The sequence below is a fragment of the Pristiophorus japonicus genome, chromosome 21 (assembly GCF_044704955.1).
Source record: "Pristiophorus japonicus isolate sPriJap1 chromosome 21, sPriJap1.hap1, whole genome shotgun sequence".
Lineage (NCBI taxonomy): Eukaryota > Metazoa > Chordata > Chondrichthyes > Pristiophoridae > Pristiophorus > Pristiophorus japonicus.
In genome coordinates this window covers 67,673,547-67,701,303 of record NC_091997.1, presented here as the reverse complement: position 1 = coordinate 67,701,303, position 27,757 = coordinate 67,673,547, and the positions used below count along the sequence as shown (strand labels likewise).

At 54.1% G+C, this 27,757-nt stretch overlaps 1 protein-coding gene across 1 annotated transcript in view; it reads right to left on the bottom strand.

Annotated features, from left to right (window-relative positions):
* Positions 1–27,757, bottom strand: part of igf1ra (insulin-like growth factor 1a receptor) — a 274,532-nt gene that overhangs the window by 25,481 nt on the left and 221,294 nt on the right. The window contains exons 11-17 of the mRNA XM_070864979.1: positions 18,521–18,798; positions 16,141–16,283; positions 13,953–14,115; positions 8,347–8,452; positions 6,986–7,056; positions 4,628–4,857; positions 1,256–1,366 (exon numbers count right to left, since the gene is read on the bottom strand). Coding sequence (XP_070721080.1) covers positions 1,256–1,366; positions 4,628–4,857; positions 6,986–7,056; positions 8,347–8,452; positions 13,953–14,115; positions 16,141–16,283; positions 18,521–18,798 — 1,102 coding nt within the window. The remainder of the gene's footprint in view (positions 1–1,255; positions 1,367–4,627; positions 4,858–6,985; positions 7,057–8,346; positions 8,453–13,952; positions 14,116–16,140; positions 16,284–18,520; positions 18,799–27,757) is intronic.

Sequence of the window (27,757 nt, the reverse complement as noted above, 5' to 3'; positions counted from 1 at the left end):
AACCGCTCCGACAAAGTCAGCGCTGTGGGAGCACCTTCACCACACGGACTGCAGCGGTTCAAGAAGGCGGCTCACCACCACCTTCTCAAGGGGCAATTAGGGATGGGCAATAAATGCCGGCCTTACCAGCGACACCCACATCCCGAGAATGAATTTAAAAACGAGATATGGGAGGGGTGGAAGAAGATCTGACAAAACCCCCCCCCTGAAATTAATGGTGCCAAGATTGGATTGAGTTCAGTGGTGGCTCCTTTAATTAGATTCTAGAACGTTCCTTCAGGAACTGACGTTGGCCGATGCTCACCATCACGTTAATGGACATTCATGTTTCTGGGGTCATTGTGTTTATTCACGTCAGTAAACCAACTGGGAGACTCCTCCAGATAGCTCGTGAGCTACCAGTCCGGGGCTCCAGCAGCATGGTGGGTGTGTTACTGGACTAATAATGATCCATGGACTTCAGTTCAAATCCCACCAGGACATAGGACAACTGAGTATAAGACGAGGCGTACTGTTTTGTCCTTGTCAGACCGCACTTGGAACACTGGGCCCAGTTTTGGTCTCCTCATGTGGTGGCTGATATTCAGGCTCTGGAAAGGGTGCAGAAAAGGGCCACTCAACTAATTCCAAGTCTTAGTTATCAAGATAGGCTAAAAGAGTTGGGACTCTTTACCTTAGAGCAGCGTAGACTTTGGGGGGATACGATTGAGGTTTATAAGATAATGAAGGGAATAGACGGTGTTCCAGCTGACAGTTTATTTCAATTAAATAGGTTAGGCAGGACCAGGGGTCACTCATTTAAGTTGTACAGGGCGAGATCTGGGTAGACATCAGGAGGTGATTCTTTTCCCAGAGAATAGACCACCGCTGGACCAAGTTGCCGTTCCATGTGGTGGATGCAGGCTCGCTGATTTCCATCAAGCGAGAGCTGGATGTATTTCTGGCTGTGGCGGGGATCGCCTCTTACAGAAGGTAGGTGCTGCAGGGAATTTAATGGCCAGGGTGATCTCCTGGACTAGTGTCGATCGCCGAGATAGGTCGGAGAGGAATTTCACAAGATTTCTTTTCTCCCAAATTGGCCTGGGTTTTTAAAAAAAAATCTGTTTCTCTCGGCTGTGCCAGGAGATCACATGGTTTGGGCTGGGGTGGAAAGTATGTGTTCTGACACACGAAGTGTTGTGATTGTGTGGGGCGGGCTGGATGGACCAGAGGGTCTTTACCTGTCCGTCATTGCTTCTATGTTGGTGTCACTCACCTCCGCGTCTGGCCGCAGCGATCGCAGGTAGCTCTTCAGGTCCCCGCGGGTCATCAGCTCCATGATCACCAAGGTTGGCTGCCCTTGGGATACCACACCCAGCAGGCGCACCTGAGATGCCAAGAGAAGCAGTTAGCGGAGTCCGGCTCACACACACGGAAGGATTAATAAACTATGGACTATCTGCCACATTGTAACGTATGCCCCTATGAGCATGCTCACAGGTTGGTAGAGCTGTTGAGTTGGGAGGGGCTTAGCCATTCACGTGATGTTCACAAGACTCAATAAAACCCCAGCCAGTTGGGTTCGGGGGGATCCACGATGAGGCAGGTGGTTGCGAGCCCGATGGATGAACTAGTAATGTGTAGAGTGATTGTTGAACCTTTGCTAATAAACCAACTAGTTCTTAATAGCAATGTGTTGCTGTAAATTCTTAAGCACAGAACCCACAAAGCAAATACATTACACATGTCACTGAAACCTTGCCATTAAAAGACCAGCATTTATATAGCGCCTAATCAAATTCTAAAACATCTCAAACTACCTCACAGTCAGTCAATTACTTTAAGTGCCTTGGAACATTGAAGGGTATGGTAGTATAGTGCTACGTGACTGGACCAGTAATCCAGGGGCCTGGACTAATGATCCACATTCCGGAGTTCAAATCCCACCACAGCAGCTGGGGAATTTAGAAACATAGAAAATAGATGCAGGTGCAGGAGTAGGCCATTCGGCCTTGACGAACCTGCACCGTCATTCAATGAGTTCATGGCTGAACATGCAACTTCAGTACCCCATTCCTGCTTTCTCGCCATACTCCTTGATCCCCCTAGTAGTAAGGACTACATCTATCTCCTTTTTGAATATATCTAGTGAATTTAAATTCAGTTAATTAAATAAATCTGGAATTATAAAACTAGTATCAGTAATGGCGACCATGAAGCTACTGGATTGCTGGAAAAGCCCAACTGGCTCACCGATGTCCTTCAGGGAAGGAAATCTGTCGCCCGTACCGGGTCTGGCCTACATGTGACTCCAGACCCACAGCAATGTGGTTAACTGCCCTCTGGAATGGCCCAGCGAGACACTCAGTCGTACCAAACCGCTCCGACAAAGTCAGCACTGTGGGAGCACCTTCACCACACGGACTGCAGCGGTTCAAGAAGGCGGCTCACCACCACCTTCTCAAGGGGCAATTAGGGATGGGCAATAAATGCTGGCCTTGCCAGCGACGCCCACATGCTGCGAATAAAAAACAAATACCGGCAACAACTTACTGTATGTAGTGACTGCTTTGCAGGCGAGCACAGCAAGATCCCACAAATGCCAATGAGTTGGGTCTGCTTTTGGCGTGCTGGTTGAGGAAGAAAGGTTCCTCCAGGACAGCAGGAGAACTTCCTGGTCTTGCTCAAATAATGCCATTTTGATTTTAACACACACCTGAACAGGACTAGTCTCAGTTTAATCTCTCAACGAAGATGAGATGAAGGGGTTGTCATATGAGGAAAGGTTGAGCAGGTTGGGCCTGTACTCATTGGAGTTTAGAAGAATGAGAGGTGATCTTATTGAAACGTATAAGATTCTGAGGGGGCTCGACTGGAGAGATGCAGAGAGGATGTTTCCCCTCGTGGGGGAATCTAGAACTAGGGGGCATAGTCTCAGAATAAGGGGTCGCCCGTTTAAAACGGAGATGAGGAGGAATTTCTTCTCTCAGAGGGTCGTGAATCTGTGGAATTCTCTGCCCCAGAGAGTTGTGGAGGCTGGGTCATTGAATATATTTAAGGCGGAGAGAGACAGATTTTTGAGCGATAAGGGAGTCGAGAGTTATGGGGAGCGGGTGGGGAAGTGGAGCTGAGTCCATGATCAGATCAGCCACGATTTTATTGAATGGCGGAGCAGGCTCAAGGGGCCGAATGGCCTACTCCTGCTCCTATTTCTTATGTTCTAAGCGATTTGTGACTTCCTGTGGTTCTGAAAGGCGCTATATAAATGCATGTCGTTCTTTCATCCGACAACGCAGTACTCCCTCAGTCGGGCAATGCAGTGTCAGTACAGAGTGGGGTTCGAACCCACAACCTTCTGATCCACAAGGTACCTGCGCTATCATCTGACCACAAGAACCTTCTGCAAATATACCCAGGAACAGTATTGTAATTGTGACCTTTGTTGACCTAAAGACTCTTCTCTCTCCTGAGCCAAGAGAGCTCAAACATACCCAACTTTTGGTATGGAGTTGCTTATCCTCAATGTAGTTTGAAGACGCTAATAGGGGCAGTGTTCAAATCCTGTGTATTCTGGGGCTTTGTAGAGAATGAAGGTGAAGAGAAGTGATAGTTACCATGGTTTCTGGAGCTGCGTTAGTGCAGGGAGGGCATACAAGGGTAGTCAGAGGAGATAGTGACGTCAGAAATAGCAATAGGTAGCGGGCCAAGGTATTCTGCCAATTTCTGCACACAATATCGGAGCAGATCTGGGCAGGAACAAGCCGCCCGCCCTACCGAAAGGTGGAGATGTCAAAGGCAACGATTGCCAGCTGCTCTTAAGGCACAGATTGATACTTGATCCATAACGCAGTGACAGACCTGTACCCACCAGTACTGTACCCCAGTGTTATACAGTGACAGACCTGTACCCACCAGTACTGTACCCCAGTTATACAGTGACAGACCTGTACCCACCAGCACTGTACCCCAGTGTTATACAGTGACAAACCTGTACCCACCAGCACTGTACCCCAGTGTTATACAGTGACAGATCTGTACCCACCAGTACTTTACCCCAGTGTGAAACAGTGACAGACCTGTACCCACCAGTACTGTACCCCAGTGTTATACAGTGACAGACCTGTACCCACCAGTACTGTAGCCCAGTGTTATACAGTGACAGACCTGTATCCACCAGTACTGTAGCCCAGTGTTATACAGTGATATACCTGTACCCACCAGTATTGTACCCCAGTGTTATAGTGACAGACCTGTACCCGAGTGTTATAGCATGACAGACCTGTACCCACCAGTACTGTACCCCAGTGTTATAGCATGACAGACCTGGACACATCAGTACTGTACCCCAGTGTTATAGCATGACAGACCTGTACCCACCAGTACTGTAACACCATGTTATACAGTGACTGACCTGTACCCACCAGTACTGTACCCCAGTGTTATACAGTGACTGACCTGTACCCACCAGTACTGTACCCCAGTGTTATACAGTGACTGACCTGTACCCACCAGTACTGTAACACTGTGTTATATAGTTTAGAGTACTGTGCCTCTAAAGTCAATCAATGACCTAGAACCCAACAAGGTTCAATGTAGTAAAATGCTCCTCCAGCTCTCTGGGGTCCGACTCCTCTCGTGTTGTACGTACCACATGATGACAATTGAACTCTTTCATCACCGACGCCTCGTTGAGGAACTCGATACGCTCCCGCATGCTGGCCGACTCGTTGACGGTTTTGATGGCCACTCTGGTCTCGGGGTCGCCCTTCACCACCCCCTTGGCGATGCCCTCGTACACCATGCCAAAGGACCCCTGGCCCAGCTCCCGGCTCATGGTGATCTTCTCCCGCGGCACCTCCCACTCATCCGGCACGTACACTGGAACAGGGCAAGGCACCTCGCTCAGACAGCGCAAACAGCGATACAACAACAACTTGTATTTATATAGCACCTTTAACGTAGCAAAACATCCCAAGGCGCTTCACACCAACGTTGTAAGACAAAACAGATTTTTGACACCAAGCCACGTAAGAAGAAATGACACCAGATGACCAAAAGCTTGGTCAAAGAGGTCGGTTTTAAGGAGCGTCTTAAAGGAGGAAATAGGCGGAGAGGTTTAGGGAGGGAGTTCCAGAGCTTGGGGCCCAGGCAACAGAAGGCATGGCCACCGATGGTGGAGCGATCACTATCAGGGATACTCAGGAGGGCAGAATTAGAGGATTGGAGATATCTCGGGGGGTTGTGGGGCTGGAGATTACAGAGATAGGGAGGGGCGAGGGCCATGGAGGGATTTGTAAACAAGGATGAGAATTTTGAAATCGCAGCGAGCACAGGGGGTGTTGGGTGAGCGGGACTCGGTGCGAGTTAGGACACGGGGCAGCGAGCACAGGGGGTGATGGGTGAGCGGGACTCGGTGCGAGTTAGGACACGGGGCAGGGAGCACAGGGGGTGATGGGTGAGCGAGACTTGGTGCGAGTTAGGACACGGGGCAGCGAGCACAGGGGGTGATGGGTGAGCGGGACTCGGTGCGAGTTAGGACACGGGGCAGCGAGCACAGGGGGTGATGGGTGAGCGAGACTTGGTGCGAGTTAGGACACGGGGCAGCGAGCACAGGGGGTGATGGGTGAGTGGGACTCGGTGCGAGTTAGGACACGGGACAGCGAGCACAGGGGGTGATGGGTGAGCAGGACTCGGTGCGAGTTAGGACACGGGGCAGCGAGCACAGGGGGTGATGGGTGAGCGAGACTTGGTGCGAGTTAGGACACGGGGCAGCGAGCACAGGGGGTGATGGGTGAGTGGGACTCGGTGCGAGTTAGGACACGGGGCAGCCAAGTTATGGATCACCTCTAGCTTACGTCGGGTAGAATGTGGGAGGCCAGCCAGGAGAGCGTTGGAATGGTCAAGTCTAGAAGTAACAAGGGCATGGATGAGGGCTTCAGCAGCGGACGAGCTGAGGCGGGGCAGAGGCGGGCGATGTTACGGAGGTGGAAATAGATGGTCTTGGTTAGAAACTTCTGGTCAATCATCTGTTGAGAAAAAACTGGGGGCGGTTGGAGGCACCATGGGGCTAATGTAAACACAGAATCTTACAGCACCGAGGGAGGCCTTTCAGCCCATGTGCCTGTGTCGGCTCTTTCAGGCAACGCGTCCCCGATCACAACTCGCTGCGTAAAAAAATCCCCTCATCGCCCCCCTGGAGTCTTGGCCAATAATCTTAAACTTGTGTCCTTTGGTTACCGATCCTCCTGCCCCTGGAAACAGACTTTTCCCTATTTACTCCACCCAAACCCCTCTTAATTGTGAACACCTCGATTAAAGTTCCCCTTCACCTTCTCTGCTCGAAGGAGGAATATTGAATGAACAAATTTAGATTTTTCACCGGGCTTTCTCCGACCAACTTCACACGCGGTCTTTTATCCTTTCTAAACCGTATTTCAAATACAGGGGTCGCCACAACGTGGAAGGGACATCAATGCACAATGTTCCATAGGATGCACAATTCACGCAGGTGTTTAAAAGGGGATCGGGAGCAAGTGTTGGGATTTGGGATCGGCCAAACAAAATGCAGGAACAAGATCGATGGCCTGAATGGGTTACACCTGTTGCCCCAGCATCTGTCTCTCTCTCTCTCCTCGACCCCCCGCGCCCCCTACACATCTACCAACCCCTTCCTCCACACAAACCCTCTCCCACCGACTGCTCCCTCCCCGGTCAACTCCAACCCCTCCCCCAAACCCTTCCTCCCCACCTCGGCCAACCCCTCCCCCCCCCAACCCACCCACCTCTCCCTCCCTGCCCGCACCCTTCCCCACACACATCTACCAACCCCTTCCCCCACCCAACCCCCCGCAAATCCTTCCCCTCGGCCATCAACCCACCCCTCCCCCTACCCGCCCAAACCTCCCCCGCCCCCACCCCTCTCCCTGACCCCCACCACCACTCACCCCCTCTCCCTAACCACCCCCCCCAGACATCAGTTGAATGTTGGATTCCACTTATCACTCACTGTCAGCAGCGCTGAAGTACTCGGGATTTACAGATGCGTACAGGACTCCATTTGGAAGTCTATCGTTATTTCTGCACAAGAGAGAAATGATATATTAATAAAAACTCAGCCGCTATCAAGAACTCAAGCATTTTCACACTGAAAGACTGCTGTCAATGGCATTCAGTATTAACATGAAGGACATGAGATGCGTCGCCATAAACTAAAGTCACGGACTGGGATTCCCTCCCTTTACCCAGGGGATTCGCTGACGGAGATGGGCCTTGAGCAATGGCACAGGTTAAGGTCCGTGGGACAGAGCACTGGGCATCCCAGGCCAGTGTCAGCATAGCGCTCCTCCAGGAGCCCAGAGAGAATATAAACTCCCCTTGAACAGACTACGCACAAGTAGGATTTGAGATTGATTCCACCAGCACCAAAGACCTACTTTAGCTACGAGTGTTATATTCTATCTACAATGATAAACGGCAGACAAGCAAATATCCATTCCATTCCTGCCTCAGCCCACAACACCACATCAACGGCCCATTTCCCTTACCGCTGTGTGTGTGCTCTGGCTCTACGGGAAATTGGCCACTGCGTTTTCCGCGTGCCAGCCGTGGCTCAGTGGGCAGCACCCTCGCCTCGCAGTCAGAAGGTCGTGGGTTCAAGTCCCACTCCAGAGACTTGAGCACAAAAATCTAGGCTGACACACTCAATGCAGTATTGAGGGAGCGCCGCACTGTCGGAGGGGCGGTGCTGAGGGAGCGCCGCACTGTCGGAGGGGCAGTGCTGAGGGAGCGCCGCACTGTCGGAGGGGCAGTGTTGAGGGAGCCCAGCACTGTCGGAGGGGCAGTGCTGAGGGAGCCCAGCACTGTCGGAGGGGCAGTGCTGAGGGAGCGCCACTGTCGGAGGGGTGGTACTGAGGGTGTGCGGTACTGTCGGAGGGACTGTCGGAGGGGCAGTACTGATGGAGCGCCGTACTGTCGGAGTACCATACTGTCGGAGGGGCAGTACTGAGGGTGCGCTGTACTGTTGGAGGGGCGGTACTGAGGGAGCGGCGCACTGTCGGAGGGGCGGTACTGAGGGAGTGCCGCACTGTCGGAGGTGCCGTATTTCAGATGAGACATTAAACCGAGGCCCCGTCTGCTCTCTCAGCTGGATGTAAAAGATCCCGCGGCACTATTTCGAAGAAGAGCAGGGGAGTTACTCCCTGGTGTTTGCCAACAGTGACTACACCTCAAAGCAATTCACGGATGCTAACAGAGCTGTGCAGCATTGGGCCCATCGGGAGGCTCCAACAGTGACAGATTTAGACCAAGGCCGAACAGACAATTATTAAACATTAACTGCATTGGGTAACTTAGCAACCATGGGCTTACCGCTTCTTGTTGAAGAAGTACAGTGTTAATACCAGGCCGAATATCACCATCAGCAACGCGATGGGCAAAGCAATGATCAACTGTATGAGGTTATCAGGTCCAGGTGCTGTTGAGATAGATTGAAGACAAGGTGTTAAGGTTTCTGGGTCTACTTCTTATTCTTTAAGAACATTTAAGAACAGGTCTTTTGGCCCCTCGAGCCTGCTCCGCCATTCAATGAGATCATGGCTGATCTTCTACCTCAACTCCACTTTCCCGCCTGATCCCCATATCCCTCGATTCCCTTAATATCCAAAAATCTATCGCTCTCCGTCTTGAATATACTCAGCGACTGAGCCTCCACAGCCCTCTGGGGCAGAGAATTCCAAAGATTCACCACCCTCTGAGTGAAGAAATTCCTCCTCATCTCAGTCCTAAATGGCCGAGCCCTTATCCTGAGACTGTGACCCCTGGTTCTCGACTCCCCAGCCTGGGGGAAACATCCTCCCTGCATCTACCCTGTCAATCCCTGTAAGAATTGTGTACGGTTTCTCTCCAAGCGGGACGGCGATGATCTGAGATAAACAGCAGGATTTCAGTCTTTACTGGGAAATCCAGGCAACATTCAGCCCTTTCTGCTCCATGTTGAAGGCAGAATGCTGAGAAATGATGAAATGGCATACTTAAAACTCAGGATAGGAAGTACTATCAACAGGACCCAAACAGAGGAGTCTCAATGCTTCCCAAGATACTATAAACACTTAATGTCAGCCGTGGTCAGTGGGCAGCACTCTCTCTCTCTCGCCTGTGAGTCAGGAGGTTGTGGGTTCAAGTCCCACTCCAGAGACTTGAGCACATAAATTTAGGCTGACACTCTGAGTGCAGTGCTGAGGGAGCGCCGCACTGTCGGAGGGGCAGTACTGAGGGAGCACTGCACTGTCGGAGGGGCAGTACTGAGGGAGCGGCGCACTGTCGGAGGGGCAGTACTGAGGGAGCGGCGCACTGTCGGAGGGGGCAGTGCTGAGGGAGTGCCGCACTGTCGGAGGGGGCAGTACTGAGGGAGCACTGCACTGTCGGAGGGGCAGTACTGAGGGAGCGGCGCACTGTCGGAGGGGCAGTACTGAGGGAGCGCCGCACTGTCGGAGGGGCAGTACTGAGGGAGCGGCGCACTGTCGGAGGGGCAGTACTGAGGGAGCGCCGCACTGTCGGAGGTGCATCCTTTCGGATGAGACGTTAAACCGAGGCCCCGTCTCCCTCTCAGGTGGATGTAAAAGATCCCAGGGCGATATTTCGAAGAAGAGCAGGGGAGTTATCCCCAGTGTGCTGGGGCCAATATTTATCCCTCAATCAACATAAAAAAACAGATTATCTGGTCATTATCACAGTGCTATGTGTGGGAGCTTGCTGTGCGCAAATTGGCTGCTGCGTTTCCCACATTACAACAGCGACCACACTCCAAAAGTACTTCATTGGCTGTAAAGCGCTTTGTGACGTCCGGTGGTCGTGAAAGGCGCTATATAAATCCAAGTCTTGTTTTTTTGCTGCACTGGATCTAAAATGTGTCCTCCAGCATCTACCGAACAGCGTTTCTCTCTCCGGTGTTTAAAGCTGTGTTTAGGACCAGACATGAAGCTCATTTAACTTTTCGATTGTCACAAAGCTGGAGTACCAGTTCCACCTCCTGCAAACAGTGAAAGTAACTGACACAGGCAGATCACTTTGGGCCTTGTTGAAGCAGCCCCACCGGTACTCACTGTCCTTCCTCGGCAAACCCCCGCACCGGCCCCACACCACATGCATCAAAGTGTAACCCGATATGGTGAGCAACTGGTGTCATTTCATGCACTCCGAGCCAAGATACAACACACACAGTAATTACAACAGACCAGAGAGTGAGCGGCACAATATGATTCATGCCGTAAAATGGGAACCCGATTGATTGAGCCTTCCAACATCTTACTTACACCGAGCTCTGCTTCCAACTATATAGTCAGCCGGGGCTCAGTGGGCAGCACCCTCGCCTCGGAGTCAGAAGGTTGTGGGTTCAAGCCCCACTCCAGGGACTGAGGGAGCGCCGCACTGTCGGAGAGGCAGTGCCGAGGGAGCGCCGCACTGTCGGAGGGGCAGTGCCGAGGGAGCGCCGCACTGTCGGAGGGGCAGTGCCGAGGGAGCGCCGCACTGTCGGAAGGGGCAGTACTGAGGGAGTGCTGCACTGTCGGAGGGGCAGTACTGAGGGAGTGCTACACTGTCGGAAGGGGCAGTACTGAGGGAGTGCTACACTGTCGGAAGGGGCAGTACTGAGGGAGTGCTACACTGTCGGAGGGGCAGTGCTGAGGGAGTGCTGCACTGTCGGAGGGGCAGTGCCGAGGGAGCGCCGCACTGTCGGAGGGGCAGTGCCGAGGGAGCGCCGCACAGTCGGAGGGGCAGTGCCGAGGGAGCGCCGCACTGTCGGAGGGGCAGTGCCGAGGGAGCGCCGCACTGTCGGAGGGGCAGTGCCGAGGGAGTGCTACACTGTCGGAAGGGGCAGTACTGAGGGAGTGCTGCACTGTCGGAGGGGCAGTACTGAGGGAGTGCTACACTGTCGGAAGGGGCAGTACTGAGGGAGTGCTACACTGTCGGAAGGGGCAGTACTGAGGGAGTGCTACACTGTCGGAGGGGCAGTGCTGAGGGAGTGCTGCACTGTCGGAGGGGCAGTGCCGAGGGAGCGCCACACTGTCGGAGGGGCAGTGCCGAGGGAGCGCCGCACAGTCGGAGGGACAGTGCCGAGGGAGCGCCGCACTGTCGGAGGGGCAGTGCCGAGGGAGCGCCGCACTGTCGGAGGGGCAGTGCCGAGGGAGTGCTACACTGTCGGAAGGGGCAGTACTGAGGGAGTGCTGCACTGTCGGAGGTGCATCCTTTCGGATGCGACAGTAAACCGAGGCCCCATCTGCCCCCTCAGGTGGACGTAAAAGATCCCATGGCACTATTTCGAAGAAGAGCAGGGAGGTGTCCTGGGGAAGAGTTCCAGATTGCCACTACAACTCTTTGTGAACAGATGGTCCAGTGGTCAATACGCTGCAGGCCCAATCTCCTTATTTTCAAGACCTTCTCCAGCCCCACACAACCTCCCAGAGATGTCTGCGCTCCTCTAATTCTGCCCTCTTGTGCGTTGTTGACCGCTCGAAGGGGAATAGGTCTGTTCTAGGCCCCTCGTGCAATGTGTTGTGGGGAGCAGGGGGACAGGGTCTCACACACCCACCCAATGGGAGTATCCCGTGGGATATCAACACCGAATTCAGAGCCAGGATTTGAACCCGGCTCTGACTCAAGAGGCAGGAATGATTCTATAAAGCCAATGTGCTCATTCCATCTCCCTGAGTGAGATGCCCAGTTATGGACAGTTTTATCTCTGGGCTCACTAGGAATTTCTTCACTCAGAGGGTGGTGAATCTTTGGAATTCTCTGCCTCAGAGGGCTGTGGAGACTCAGTCTTTGAATATATTCAAGGCTGAGACCGATAGATTTTTGGATATTAAGGGAATCGAGGGATATGGGAACAGTGCAGGAAAGTGGAGTTGAGGTCGAAGATCAGCCATGATCTTATTGAATGGCGGAGCAGGCTCGAGGGGAAGAATGGCCGATTCCTGCTCCTGGTTCTTATGTTCTTATGAACCGGTACCAGACTGACAGAACCCACTTTGCGTTGGACGAGAGAGTCTTCCACGTCATCAGTCAGGAATGGATTTGAATCTGTCGCATTCTCTTGTAAAATACGGTCGTCAATACTGACAGTGAAACCACAGAGATGCAAACATTTAATAAAGGAGTTGCTCAGCCAGCCGTCACGCCCCTGCAATCACAATGTGACTCAGTGGGCAGCACTCTCACTGCTGAGTCAGTAAGGCTGTGCGCTCGAACCCCAGTGCAGGAATTCAGCACATAATCCAGGCTGACACGTCAGTGCAGCACTGAGGGAGGGAGGGGCTCGAGACTGGAGCCCAGACGGAAAGACTTGCATTTCACCACCAGCGGACGTCCCAAAGCACTTTACAGCCAATGAAGTACTTTTGGAGTGTAGTCACTGTTGTAATGTGGGAAACGCGGCAGCAATGTGCGCACAGCAAGCTCCCACACACAGCAATGTGATAATGACCCAGGTAATCCATTTCATTGATGTTGGTTGAGGGATAATTAATTATTGGCCAGGATACTGGGGAGAACTCCCCATCTCTTCTTCGAAAGAGTGCCATGGCATCTTTTACGTTCACCTGAGAGAGCACACGGGGCCTCGGTTTAACGTCTCATTCGAAAGACGGCACCTCCGACAGTGCGGCGTTCCCTCAGTACTGCCCCTCCGACAGTGCGGCGCTCCCTCAGTACTGCCCCTCCAACAGTGCAGCACTCCCTCAGTACTGACCCTCTGACAGTGCCGTACTCCCTCAGTACTGACCCTCCGACAGTGCAGCACTCCCTCAGTACTGACCCTCTGACAGTGCCGTACTCCCTCAGTACTGACCCTCTGACAGTGCGGTGCTCCCTCAGTACTGACCCTCCAACAGTGCGACGCTCCCTCAGCACTGCACTGGAGTGTCAGCCTAGATTTTTGTGCTCCAGTCCCTGGAGTGGGACTTGAACTCACAACCTTCTGACTCAGAGGCGAGGGTGCTGACCACTGAGCCACAGCTGACACTCGAAACGGGATAAACTGAAGAGTAACCGTCTTCTGCACGGAATGTGAAAGCGAGGTCCCGTCTGCCTGCCCCGATTGTTTAGGTGGATGTTAGGGGCCGCACCGCACTATTTGAAGTGGAGCAGGGAGCTCACCCAGGGCCCTGGTTAACATTCCTCCTGCGTTCAATCTTTCTGTGGGATCTTGCTGTGCAGGATTGGCTGCCACGTTTGCTTGCCTAACAGCAGCAACTGAACTCCAACAGGAATTCACTGGACAGGAAGCGTATTGGGACTGCCCCGTGTCCCAACTCACACCGAGTCCCGCTCACCCATCACCCCCTGTGCTCACTGCCCCGTGTCCTAACTCGCACCAAGTCCCGCTCACCCATCACCCCCTGTGTTCGCTGCCCCCGTGTTCTAACTTGCACCGAGTCCCGCTCACCCATCGCCCACTGTGCTCGCTGCCCTGTGTCCTAACTCGCACTCAGTCCCGCTCACCCATCACCCCCTGTGCTCACTGACCTACACTGGCTCCGGTTTAGCAATGCCTCGATTTCAAAAATCTCATCCTTGTTTACAAATCCCTCCATGGCCCTCGCCCCTCCCTATCTCTGTAATCTCTTCCAGCCCCACAACCTCTGAGATGTCTGCACTCCTCTAATTCTGCCCTCCTGAGCATCCCTGATTATAATCACTCCACCATCGGTGGCCATGCCTTCTGTTGCCTGGGCCCCAAGCTCTGGAACTCCCTCCCTAAACCTCTCCACCTCTCCCTCCTTCATTTCAGAGCGACCTCTTTGACCAAGCTTTTGGTCACCTGTCCTAATTAATATCTCCTTATGCGGCTCGGTGTTCAAGTGTGTTTTATTATGCTCGTGTGAAACGCCTTGGGACCTTTTACCACGGTACAGGCGCTATATAAATGCAGATTGTCGTTGGTGAGGAGACGCTATTGCAATGGAAGCTCTTCGACTTACGTTTTGTCTTTATGTAGAACATCACGGGATCGGTCCAGGAACCGTTGCCAGACAGTGAGGTGGCACGCACCTCTGCTGTGTAGTTCCCAGGGTTCAGTCGGTCCAGCTTACAGCCGCCATTGTACAGCCTGTACTGCTGTCTGGACACACACTCCTGCTGCATCTGTAGGGGCACAGAAAGAGACAACACTGCAAGGAGGCCTGGAGATTCGAAAACTATCATCGGCGCAGTCCCTCGAAGCGAGGATGACTTGCCACGCCAACAGAAGGATGAGTTCACAGGTGTTTCAAAGAAGGACCTAATATTCCGGATCCCGAACTACATCTTGAAGGGTGGAAGATGCCTGTGGGTGGATTTATTTAACGTGGGGTGGCCGTTGCACACCAGCCACCACACGGGGCTTGACAGAGCCAGGTCTTGGTCCAGTGGCAAGGGTTAACCAGGACGACTGGAGACCTGCTCTGCTGCACGGACCCAGTGCGCACACATATCGCACAGTGTAGGCTGGGCCCGTGCTGGCCCTGGGCCCCTGAACTCACACCTCCCCTGGAACCCGATCACATCCCTCCACAATCTCTCGCCGCTCCTTCGCCCCGACCTCTCCGCTCCCTGCTGTCCCTGCCCACGCTCCAATCACCGACCTGGATCTTGCCGTCGCCCTCCTGCACCAGCTCGCGCTGGCCCCTGAAGTGGCCTGTCTGCACGCTGCTCCCGAGGCCACTCACTTTATGGCCCCGGGACCTGCCGCTGGTGTCCTCAGGCAGGTTGGGGGCCTCCCTGTCCCATACTTATCCAATTCCCTTTTGAAAGCCACCATTGAGTCTGCCTCCGCCAAAGACGCTGAGGTGGGGGGCGAAGGAGCGGCGAGACGTGATCGGGGCCCAAGGGGAGGTGCGAGTTCGGGGCCAGGGGAGGCACGGAGCAGCCAACACTGCGATATGTGCGCGGTGCTCGGCCCGTGCAGCAGAGCAGATTCAACAAAGGGCGGCATCGAGGCACTGCTGACTCGGGGACACAAACTGCACCACAACCAAATTACACGCAGCCTACAGACCCCTCGGCACTTGTACTGGGCCCCACGGAGAAACCTGGACAAGGACACAACAGTCTGTTGGAGGCTCCTCACTCACCTCTGGCCTCCAGGTTCGACATTGCAACCTGTCTGGTCTTAATCGGTACAGGCCCCACACACCGCGAGCTTGCCTCGCAGTCCAGTCCCCTATCCCACTCCGCCCGCTCATCCAGAATCCTCACTGTGTCAACTCAACCTGCCCGCCCTCCTACTGTCACTCACAGACCCAAGCCAATCAGTGCAGTCTGGAGTCCAAACCTTTCTCTCTTTTTAAAAAAAAAAAATTGTTCTCGGGTTCTGGCAAGGCCAATATTTATTACCGCATGAAACAACGGAATAGCTCACTCGGCCATTTCAGGAACAGTTAAGAGTCAATCACATTACTCATGTAGGCCAGACTGGGTAAGGGCAGCAGATTTCCTTCCCGATAAAGGTCATTAGCGAACCAGACAGGTTTTTACGACAATCGGTAGTTACATGGTCACCATTACTGATACTAGCCTTTTATTTCAGATCTATTTAATTAACTGAAGTTAAATTCCCCAGCCGCCGCGGTGGGATTGGAACCCGGGCCTCCGGATCATTGGCCCAGATTCTCTTCCTTATTTTCAAATCCTTCCATGGCCCTCGCCACCTCACTATCTCGCAAAGCTCCTCCAGTCATACAATCCCCCCCCTGCCCCCGAGATGTCTGCGCTCCTCTAATTCTGCCCTCTTGAAGTCATCCCCGATTATAATCGCTCCACCATCGGTGGCCGTGCCTTCTGTTGGCTGGGCCCCAAGCTCTGGAACTCCCTCCCTAAACCTCTCCGCCTCTCGACCTCTCTCTCCTCCTTCAAGACGCTCCTTAAAACCGACCTCTGTGACCGAGCTTTTGGTTACCCGTCCTAATTATGCAGCTCGAGTGTCAAAATTTTTAAAATCTCAATATTCCCGCGAAGCGCCTTGGGACTTTTCACTACGTTAAAGGCGCGCTATACAAATATAAGTTGTTGTTGTTGTGTACTTTTCCTTCTCTGCCGAGCTTGTTTGTTTTTTGAGCTCAAATCCGAAGGAGCCAGCACTACAGCATTGTCGCTCCCTTGGGCGGACGGACTTGCCAGGGGCCGCCTTACCTCACTGTCGCCCCGACTGTACTTCACTTCGTACATAAGTATCAGCCCGTTGGGACTCGGTGGTTCCGGCCACTTGAGGTAAATGCTGATGTCGTCATCGCCGGGCTCCCACACCACCGGCCCGGGTACGTTGTCAGCTTTTTCTGCAAGAGAGGGCATTGACAAGGTTTTTATCCACCGTTTCTCACCGCGAAAACTTTCTCGCTGGGCTTTTTTTTTCCCCTTTGGGAATCCTCGCTGGCACTTAAACCCACTCCTGCTGGATCAAGGGGAGGACCAGTGTCATGTGCCAACTCCCGAAAAGCTCTGAACCCATAACAACTGCATAACTAGGAGCAGGAGTCGGCCATTCGGCCCCTCGAGCCTGCTCCGCCATTCAATCAGATCACGGCTGATCTTCGACCTCAACTCCACTTTCCCGCCCGATCCCCATCTCCCTCGATTCCCTTAATATCCAAACTAAGAATTATTCCTTGCTGATTCTGCCATTTCCATTTGCACCCTGTCTCGACCCATCTTTTGTTTCTTAACTTGTCCCATTACCATCTCCTCTCGCCTCACACCCTCATCCCTTTTGGTCGCTCTAATCTCTCCTGCCTTCCGCCCAATCAGAGACCTTCCCTTTTGTTCCATCCTCCCCCTGCCACCCCCCGCCCCCTTCCCTGCCCTGACACTTGCGAAAAATCTCTAACTTTTTCCAGTTCCGACAAAGGGTCACCGAGCCGAAACATTAGCTCTGTTTCTCTCTCCACAGATGCTGCCCGACCCGCTGAGTGTTTCCAGCGTTCTCTGTATTTCAGATTTCCAGCATCCGCACTGTTTTGCTTCTGCCCAGTGATTCTTTCATTCCCCTTTCATTCTCCCCCCACCCCATAACGAGATGAAGATTCATCGTGCCTTCCCCGGCTAGAGCACATTCCTTCCGCGGACCTCAAACACAGCGGGAATTTCCCGCCTCGCTCGGCCTTCTCTTGTCCCACAATCTACGGTTTGCCGTCAACCAGCGACTTGAAGTGCCACCTCTGCTCTGCTATCGCAGAAAGTTACAGCACGGAAGGAGGCCATTCGGCCCATCGTGTCTGTGCCGGCCGACCAAGAGCTACCCAAGCCTACTCCCACTTTCCAGCTCTGGGTCCGTAGCCCTGTAGGTTACGGCACTTCAAGTGCACCTCCAAGTACTTTTTAAATGTGGTGAGGGTTTCTGCCTCTACCACCCTTTCAGGCAGCGAGTTCCAGACCCCCTCCGCCCTCTGGGTGAAGAAATTTCCCCTCAAATCCCCTCTAAACCTCCTACCAAAAACTTTAAATGTACGCCCACTGGTTGTTGACCCCTCTGCTAAGGGAAATAGGTCCTTCCTATCCACTCTATCTAGACCCCTCATAATTTTATACACCTCAATCAGGTCTCCCCTCGGCCTCCTCTGTTCCAAAGAAAACAACCCCAGCCTCTCCAAATCTTTCCTCATCGCTAAAATTCTCCAGTCCTGGCAACATCTTCGTAAATCTCCTCTGCACCCTCTCCAGTGCAATCACATCTTCCCTGTAATGTGGTGACCAGAACTGCACGCAGTACTCCAGCTGTGGCCTAACCAGTGTTTCATACAGTTCAAGCATAGCCTCCCCTGCTCTTGGATTCCATGCCGCGGCCAACAAAGGCTTTGCAACATCTCGGCCCAGCCGTGGCCCCGTGCCGAGGTTTCTCGATGGGGGAAACGGGCGAAAGCCACAGCTGACCCGTGTTGGGCTAGACTTTACGGGCCTTTGCGCTCGGGGTTTTGGCCCCCGGAGCGGCGCGAACGGCGGCCCGTGAGGTCTCCTGCGTCCCGCCGCGATTCTAGCGTCCGGTTTCGCGGTGGCACTCGGCAGCCCTTGCCGGGGAGAGCAGCGCCGGGCGTGTAACGCCGCTGCTCGCGACACCGGCAGGAGTTTGGCCTTTCGCCCGACTCGTCCTCTTGGAAGTGCGCCCCGGCAATTGGTCCCTGGGAAATCAGAGCAATCCGGCATAGCCGCCGGTAAGGAGGAAGGTAAAAAATTAAAAAGTGTCCCACGGTAAGTGCGAGTGTTTGTTCCGCTAATTATTTCAGCGACTTGTGTTGTGGTGGCGTGGGCGATGTTTGGAGAATGTTTCTTGTGTTTTATTTTTACGGTTTTCTCTCCCCCTCCCCTCCCCCAGGGCCCCCTCGGAGCGCACACGGCCCGGCACTCGAGTTCACGAGTTTCCCACCCTCTGTGCCACGAGAGGTGTACGACGCCTCCCTTCACACTGCATCCCCAGGGCTCAGACGTCCCAAACTTGCTCACCGAGGCGCAAACCATTCCCCGGCCGGTAACCTTCCCGCCCCGATAAGCCCGAAGTCCAGCCGGCTGTCCTTAAGCTCACCCGCCGGCATGGTCCTGGCAAAGACGAAGGTGGAGACGCTGCAGCCAAGCTCCAGCGCCTCGTGGTTGCAGGCGTGGATGTCCACGCGGTAAGTGGTGAAGTGCCGCAGGTTGGAGATCACCGTCCGGTCCCTGTACCACACTTTGTTCTCGAAGAAGGGGTAGTCCTGCTTGCGCTCCCGGCTGGAACCGTTGCCGCGGTGCTCGGGCACGGCCGTGTTATTGGCCGGAAGCGTGGCGTTGGCGATCCCAAACGTGTCCCTGCGCTTACGGAAAGGCCTGTCGGGAGAAGCACGCAGACACATCAGGCGTTTAAGGCGGAGATTTGTTTTTTTTGAGCAAGGCCGGAAGCCAAAAGCAAATGACTGAACTGCCGGCATCCAACAAGACATCACGAGCCAAAACCACCAGGCCCGCCCCCCCCCCCCCCAACCCCCCCACCTCAGGCCCGCCCCCCCCCCAACCCCCACACCTCAGGCCCGCCCCCCCCAACCCCCACACCTCAGGCCCGCCCCCCCCCAACCCCCACACCTCAGGCCCGCCCCCCCCCCCAACCCCCACACCTCAGGCCCGCCCCCCCCCCCCAACCCCCACACCTCAGGCCCGCCCCCCCCCCCCCAACCCCCACACCTCAGGCCCGCCCCCCCCCCCAACCCCCACACCTCAGGCCCGCCCCCCCCCCCAACCCCCACACCTCAGGCCCGCCCCCCCCAACCCCCACACCTCAGGCCCGCCCCCCCCCCCCCAACCCCCACACCTCAGGCCCGCCCCCCCCCCCAACCCCCACACCTCAGGCCCGCCCCCCCCCCCAACCCCCACACCTCAGGCCCGCCCCCCCCCCCAACCCCCACACCTCAGGCCCGCCCCCCCCCAACCCCCACACCTCAGGCCCGCCCCCCCCCCCAACCCCCACACCTCAGGCCCGCCCCCCCCCCCAACCCCCACACCTCAGGCCCGCCCCCCCCCCCAACCCCCACACCTCAGGCCCCCCCCCCCCCAACCCCCACACCTCAGGCCCGCCCCCCCCCAACCCCCACACCTCAGGCCCGCCCCCCCCCCAACCCCCACACCTCAGGCCCGCCCCCCCCCCCAACCCCCCCACCTCAGGCCCGCCCCCCCCCAACCCCCACACCTCAGGCCCGCCCCCCCCCCCCCAACCCCCACACCTCAGGTAACGTCTCTTTGGAAGGTACTTCAAGATAATCGAGGGATATAGGGACAGTGCAGGAAAGTGGAGTTGAGGTAGAAGATCAGCCATGATCTTATTGCTCCTATTTCTTATGTTCTTCTGTCCCGCTACCGTCATAAATTGGCCAAACACGGGTAAAGCTAGACAAAGAACATCTCAGGCGCTATTTCTAAAATTGTCAGCCGTGGCTCAGTGGGCAGCACTCTCGCCTCTGAGTCAGAAGGTTGTGGGTTCAAGTCCCACTCCAGGGACTTGAGCACAAAATCCAGGCTGACACTCCCAGTGCAGTGCTGAGGGAACGCCGCACTGTCGGAGGGGCAGTGCTGAGGGAGCGCCGCACTGTCGAAGGGGCAGTGCTGAGGGAGTGCCGCACTGTCGGAGGGTCAGTGCTGAGGGAGTGCCGCACTGTCGGAGGGTCAGTGCTGAGGGAGGGGCAGTACTGAGGGAGTGCCGCACTGTCGGAGGGTCAGTTCTGAGGGAGCGCCGCACTGTCGGAGGGGCAGCACTGAGGGAGAGGCAGTACTGAGGGAGCGCCGCACTGTCGGAGGGGCAGTGCTGAGGGAGCGCCGCACTGTCAGAGGGTCAGTGCTGAAGGAGTGCCGCACTGTCAGAGGGGCAGCACTGAGGGAGTGCTGCAGTGTCGGAGGGGCGGTGCTGAGGGAGTGCCACACTGTCGGAGGGTCAGTGCTGAGGGAGTGCCGCACTGTCGGAGGGTCAGTGCTGAGGGAGTGCCGCACTGTCGGAGGGTCAGTGCTGAGGGAGGGGCAGTACTGAGGGAGTGCAGCACTGTCGGACAGGCAGTACTGAGGGAGAGGCAGTACTGAGGGAGTGCTGCACTGTCGGAGGGGCCTTCTTTCGGATGAGACATTAAACCTTCTCAGGTGGACACTGAAGATCTCGCGGCACTATTTTGAAGAAGAGCAGGGGAGTTATCCCTCAATCAACATCACTAAAAAACAGATTATCTGGTCATTGTCACGTTGCAGTTTGTGGGAGCTTGCTGTTTGCAAATTGGCTGCCGCGTTTCCTACTTTGGTTGTAAAGCATTTGGGATGTACTGAGGTTGCGAAAGGTGTATATAAATGCACGTCTTTCTTTCACAGGTTTATTAAAAAGCTACACAGGGGGCTTTGCAGGCTGTTCAAATGTGACAATAATTTGAAACATATGCACCAAGCACAGCTTCCCCCAATGACTGAGCTGATAATTAAATTGGCTGATGTGGAACTGAGCTGTACAGATCAGAGAGAGAGAGAGAGAGAGAGAGAGAGAGAGAGAGTTTCTTAAACGATAAGGTGATAAGGGGTTATGGGGAACGAGCGGGGAAGTGGAGCCGAGTCCATGATCGGATGCCAGAGCAGGCTCGAGGGGCCGTATGGCCTACTCCTGCTCCTATTTCTTATGTTCTTAAAGGAGTCAGGCTCAATCCCCAGTTTATGCCACTGGGGTGTTACAGTCTGCATCACTGCCCCTAAATGACAGGTGGAGAACCAATAAAAGATCAGCCAGAGTTTCTGCTCCCGGAGGCATTTATTGCGATGATTAAAGGAGTTGATAGGGTATAGAGAGAGAGAGAGAGTGAAAAAGAGAGAGAGAGAGAGAGAGAGAAAAAGAGAGGTGCGATTCCCTCTGGTGGGAGAGTCCAGAATAAGGGGGTGTCACCTTAAAATCACAGCCAGGCTGTTCAGGAAGCATTTCTTCACACAAAGGACGGTGGGGGAATCTGAAACTCTCTCTTCGCCCCCACCCCCCAAAAAGCTGTTGAGGCTGGGGGGGGGGGGGGAGTCAATTGAAAACTGAGATTGATAGATTTTTTGTTAGGCGAGGGTATTCAGGGTTACGGAACCAAGGCGGGTCGACGGAGCTACAGATTAGCCGTGATCGAATTGAATGACGGAACAGACTCGAGGGGCTGAATGGCCTCTTCCTTTTTCTGGCTGCTAGCTAGTGACTGCTGCTGAAAAGTCTACATACGAGGGGCTTCAGGGAGGGGCAGAAGCAGGCTCTACTGGTGGTGCCTCTACCAAGAATATAAGAATTAGGAGGAGTCGGCCATTCGGCCCCTCGAGCCTGCTCCGCCATTCAATCAGATCATGGCTGATCTTCGACCTCAACTCCACTTTCCCGCCCGACCCCCATATCCCTTGGCTCCCTTAATATCCCAAAATCTATCGATCTCAGCCTTGAATATACTCAATGAGCCTCCACAGCCCCCTGAGGCAGAGAATTCCAAAGATTCACCACCCTCTGAGTGAAGAAATTCTTCCTCATCTCAGTCCTAAATGGCCGACCCCTTATCCTGAGATTGTGACCCCTGGTTCTAGACTCCCCAGCCCGGGGGAAACACCCTCCCTGCATCTACCCTGTCAAGCCCTGGAAGAATGTTGTATGTTTCAATGAGATCACACCTCAATCTTCTAAACTCTATAGAGAATATCAGCCTAGTCTGCTCAATCTGTCCTCATAGGACAATCCCCCCATCCCAGGAATCAGTCTGGTGAACCTTCATTGCATTCCCTCCATGGCAAGTATATCCTTCCTTAGGTAAGGAGACCAAAATTGTACACAATACTCCAGGTGCGGTCTCACCAGGGCTCTATATAATTGCAGGAAGACGCCTTTACTCTTATACTCAAATCCTCTTGTAATAAAGGCCAACATACCATTTGCTTTCTTAATTGCTTGCGGTACCTGCGGGTTAACTTTCGGTGACTGGTGTACAGGGACACCCAGGTCCCTCTGAACACCAACATTTCCCAATCTCTCACCGTTTAAAAAATACTCCGCTTTTCTATTTTTCCTCCCAAAGTGGATAACGTCACATTTCTCCACATTATATTCCAGTCTCACACAAGAGACTGTATCTTCAGGGGAGAAACCCAAGGGGAAAATCACTGAAAATATTGTCAATACCGCGACTTTTACTGCAGCACATCTTCGATCACGGACCGTGAGCTTGCTGAGACACGCATTACTTTCATTTTATTCAATAAGCAGCGCTCAAATAGCCAATTAAATATTAGGCTGCACACTGCACCCACATGCACTGGCCTTTCAAGCTGATTAGTTGAACATTTAATTTTATGTTGATTAAAATTAGCAATTTACTGACACACAGCTTTTGAGTTTAGGTTCAGTGCAGATAAAAGCTAACAATGTCATATTGAGCAAATAATCAATGCAGACAAGCTCTAGTTAATCTCAGGAACGTGAGCTCCCTGCAGTATTCAGCCTGCATAATAATAATATCTGCTAATGAAGCTTCTTATGAACATGTAGGTTGATCGAAGTAAAGGAGCACGGTGCAGCAAAAGCAGGAATTGTTGCACCGAAATACAGACTGAGATCGCCTTCGCCCATCCTGGTAGTTGCAGGGTACAACGGTCACACGGGAGATACAGCACAGAAACAGGCCATTGGGCCCAACCAGTCCGTGCCGGCGTTTATGCCCCACTCGAGCCTCCTCCCGTCTTTCCTCATCTAAATCCATCAGCATAACCCTCTATTCCCTTCTCCCCCATATACGTGTCCAGCCTCCCGTTAAATGCATCGATACTATTCGCCTCAACCCCTCCCTGTGGCAGCGAGTTCCACATTCTCACCGCTCTCTGGGTAAAGAAGTTTCTCCTGAATTCCCTACTGGATTTCTGTGTGACTATCTGATATTGATGGCCTCGAGTTATGTTCTTCCCCACAAGTGGAAACTGCTCTCTCTATATCCACTCGATCAAAACCTTTCCTCATTTTCAAGATACTGGAGTTGTTGACCAATCACAGCCATCAATGAGTCTACAACAGACCCAGACATGAGGTGAGGAAACCCCCTCCCCAGTGGGGGGAGAGCTTTGGGGAACCAGAGGCCCAAAGGCCCCTGTGCCCCCCGAGCTCGCTACACTGCCCACACTACTCACATACTGTGTCCCCAAACATTATTTTCGGAAAAAAAATCTATCTAATCTTCATTTGAATGAATGAATACTTCTTCCACCGTCTCCCTGGAGAAGCTGTTCTTTGCACCAAGTGACACCAATCTTTTATCAATTGTGTCGGCCATGGCTCAGTGGGCAGCACTCTCTCTCCCCTCGGAGTCGGAAGGTCGTGGGTTCAAGTCCCACTCCAGGGACTTGAGCACCGACGCTCCCAGTGCAGTGCTGAGGGAGCGGCGCACTGTCGGAGGTGCCGTCTTTCGAATAAGGCGTTAAAACCGAGGCCCCGTCTGCCCTCTCAGGTGAATGTCAAAGATCCCATGGCACTATTTTGAAGAGGAGCAGGGGGGAGTTATCCTCGGTGGCCTGGGCCAATATTTAACTCTCAATCAACATAACAAAAAAGTCAGATCATCTGGTCATCACACTGCTGTTTGTGGGAGCTTGCTGAGTGCCGAGAGCGTGCAGAAATCAAGCACAGGCAGCGGAAGGAGCGTGCGGCAAACCAGTTCCACCCTCCCTTTCTTTCAACCAGTGTCTATCCCACCTGTGACAGAGACTGTAATTCCCGTATTGGACTGTTCAGCCACCTGAGAACTCACTTTTAGAGTGGAAGCAAGTCTGCCTCGATTCCGAGGGACTGCCTATGATGAGGATGTGCGCAAATTGGCTGCCGCGTTTCCCACATTACAACAGTGACTACACTCCAGAAGTATTTCATTGGCTGTAAAGCGCTTTGGGACGTCTGGTGGTCATGAAAGGCGCTATATAAAGGCAGGTCTTTCTTTCCTGGGGTGTCTGCGGATCGTGGGTTCGGTGTGAAGCCGAGCTGTTCAACCCAGGGCACGGACAATGCAAATCGACCCAGTGCTCACTTTACAGTATATCGAGTCCGCTTCCAGCAGGAATGGCCACCTCGGGGATGTCTCTCCAGCAGTTGCAGTAACTACCAGGCAGATGTTTATGACACCATTTGCTCAATACATCCAGTTGCAGCAGGGCACAAGAACACGGCAGGCGGGCCGAGAGAAAGGCAAACTTGCATTTATAGAGCGCCTTTCACGACCACTGGACGCCCCAAACCACTTTGCAGCCAATGAAGTACTTGTGGAGTGTAGTCACTGTTGTAGTGCGGGAAACAGGGTGGGGATTGATGTCTGCGTCCTCCAGCTCCAACTCCGTGTCTGCTGAAAAGCCGAGGCAGTGTGCAGGGTGGAGAAACAGAGCAAAAGCCACAAAGCCACAGAGATTCCAATCCACTGCCTTCAACACGAAGTCACTTGTACTACAAACTCTCCCGATGGCAGGGCCCGCGTTGTGGGACAAACCAATTAGAACGCACCGCTGACTCGATGAGTCAAGGGTGTTTACAGAAGGGGCGGGCACCACCACTCCACTTGGGGAGTTCAGCAAAGCCGAGCTCACTGGCAGCAGTCTGCTCCAGCCCACTAGGACCTGCTCATTTTCTGTTAAACACCGCTGCTCGGGAGAAGGAAAAGGCCCCATTCAAGGTCGTGCTGAAGAATAATTGCCATTTATTTCGCAGTGGCCTCCTCTGCTCAAAGCACCGACACTTTGCTGGGTACGGTCCCAAGGAAGCTGGCAGGCTTCCAGCCACTCCTCGCGAGGAAGGGGCCACATTTCACTCGATAGTGGAGGGTTAAACGCCCGGAGTCACACACCAGCCAGGCGTTGGGCTCAATACCCCTGCTCCCTGCTGAATTAGCATTGTGAGCATTGCCAAAACTATCCAGAACCTCCGAGAGGACGGGATCAGCCTTGGCTGTGACGCCTCTTGCAGTCAAATAGTCTGCTGCTCCTCACTGTCAAGGTTCAGACATGAATGAGGTGCCGGTGGGTAGAACTGCAATTCGGTAATCAGAGGAGAAAATTGCGGGGGTGGGAAATCAGTGGCAACAAGCTATTCGACTGTGGTAGGCTTTACACCAAGACTAATCCTGTCCTTACCTGATGTCTATACACACTCAAACTTCCAACAGGACTCACTGGCTGCCAATCAGGACTAGGAACCCCTCAGAAAACTTGGGGATGACCGGGAATTGAACCTAGGATACTCCTCGTCTCACTTCCATTATACCGGGCTGTGGTGAGACCACACCTAGAGTCCTGGCTACAGTTTTAGTCTCTATACCGAAGGAAGGATTTATTTCCCTTTGAGAGTGCATCCAGACTGATTCCAGGGATGGGGGGATTGTCCAATGAGAGACTGAGGAGACTCGGCCTATATTCACTCTATTTTGTTTTGTTATCTTGATTGAGGGATGAATATTGGCCCAGGACACCAGGGATAACGCCCCTGCTCTTCATCGAAATAGTGGAATCTTTTACGTGGCAGACGAGGCTTAACATCTCATCTGAAAGACGGCTTCTCCGACAGTGCGGCGCTCCCTCAGCACTGCCCCTCCGACAGTGCGGCGCTCCCTCAGCACTGCCCCTCCGACAGTGCGGCGCTCCCTCAGTACTGCCCCTCCGACAGTGCGGCACTCCCTCAGCACTGCCCCTCCGACAGTGCGGCGCTCCCTCAGCACTGCCCCTCCGATAGTGCGCGCTCCCTCAGTACTGCCCCTCCGACAGTGCGACACTCCCTCAATACCGCCCCTCCGTCAGTGCGGCACTCCCTCAATACCGCCCCTTCGTCAGTGCGGCACTCCCTCAGCACCGCCCCTCCGTCAGTGCGGCACTCCCTCAGCACTGTCCCTCCGTCAGTGCGGCACTCCCTCAGCACTGTCCCTCCGTCAGTGCGGCACTCCCTCAGCACTGCCCCTCCGACAGTGCGGCACTCCCTCAGCACTGTCCCTCCGTCAGTGCGGCACTCCCTCAGCACCGTCCCTCCGTCAGTGCGGCACTCCCTCAGCACTGCCCCTCCGTCAGTGCGGCACTCGGAGTGTCAGCCTGGCTTTACGTGCTGAAGTGGGACTTGACCCCACGACCTCCTGACTCCGAGGCGAGTGCGCTGCCCAGTGAGCCCCGGCGGACACTGGAGCGAGGTTAGTGAATGGCCATGGGAGCACACAGCCTCCAGTGCTGCCGACAGACAAACTCCCTTTCAACAGGCAAAGTACGGAACCATCTATAAATTATTCACTGCTACGCTCGGCGTCAAAAGCCACTTCATCGCGAAGCAGTTAATTTGAGCCGCTAATGTCCCATTCACACAGACTCCCCGGAGCAAAGACTTCCCGCCTCCGCTCCGGAAGGGGGGGTGACGAACACCTGAAGCAAGGAACGGCCAAGGTTAACAAGGCTCGAGAATCACGCAGCAGCCCAGCCTCACACCAACACGTTCACTCCCGACCGCCCACGAGCAAGCCAGTAAGTTGTGGCTGAAACTGCGAGCACTTACAAAAGGCCTAACGCCATTTTCCGAGAGCAGGAAGGGGTGAGGGGGGGGGCGATAAAGGTCCAGCGACTCTCACGTCCCAAGAACCAATAAAGAGTAAAGGAACGACCCAGCCAATCCGTCCTTCGGGAGGAGGCAGTGTCTCCATGGAATGCAATTGCTGATTAAAAATCCCTTTCAATGCTACGCAGACAAGTTGAGGAGCCAGAGTGAAGCCACTGGGCGCGGATTTAACCCATGACTGGCCAACCTTGCTCAGTTGGCAGTCGCACCACCACAGGAGGAAGAGCATAAGAATTAGGAGCAGGGGTCGGCCATTCGGCCCCTCGAGCCTGCTCCGCCATTCAATAAGATCATGGCTGATCTTCGACCTCAACCTCACTTTCCCGCCCGATCCCCATATCCCTCGATTCCTTCAATATCCAAAAATCTATCGTTCTCAGCCTTGAACATACTCAATGACTGAGCCTCCACAGCCCTCTGGGGCAGAGAATCCCAAAGATTCACCACCCTCTGAGTGAAGAAATTCCTCCTCATCTCAGTCCTAAATGGCCGACCCCTTATCCTGAGACTGTGACCCCTGGTTCTAGACTCCCCAGCCCGGGGGAAACATGCTCCATGTAAGCTTCGAGAACCTGTTCCGCGACTTGAGCACAAAACCCAGGCCGACTCTCGCCGTGTCACCGCGAGAGTGTCGTACCGTCGAGGTCCGGTTAGCCCCGAGGTCTGCCTGTGTAGGCGGGTCTCTGGCACCATTCGAAG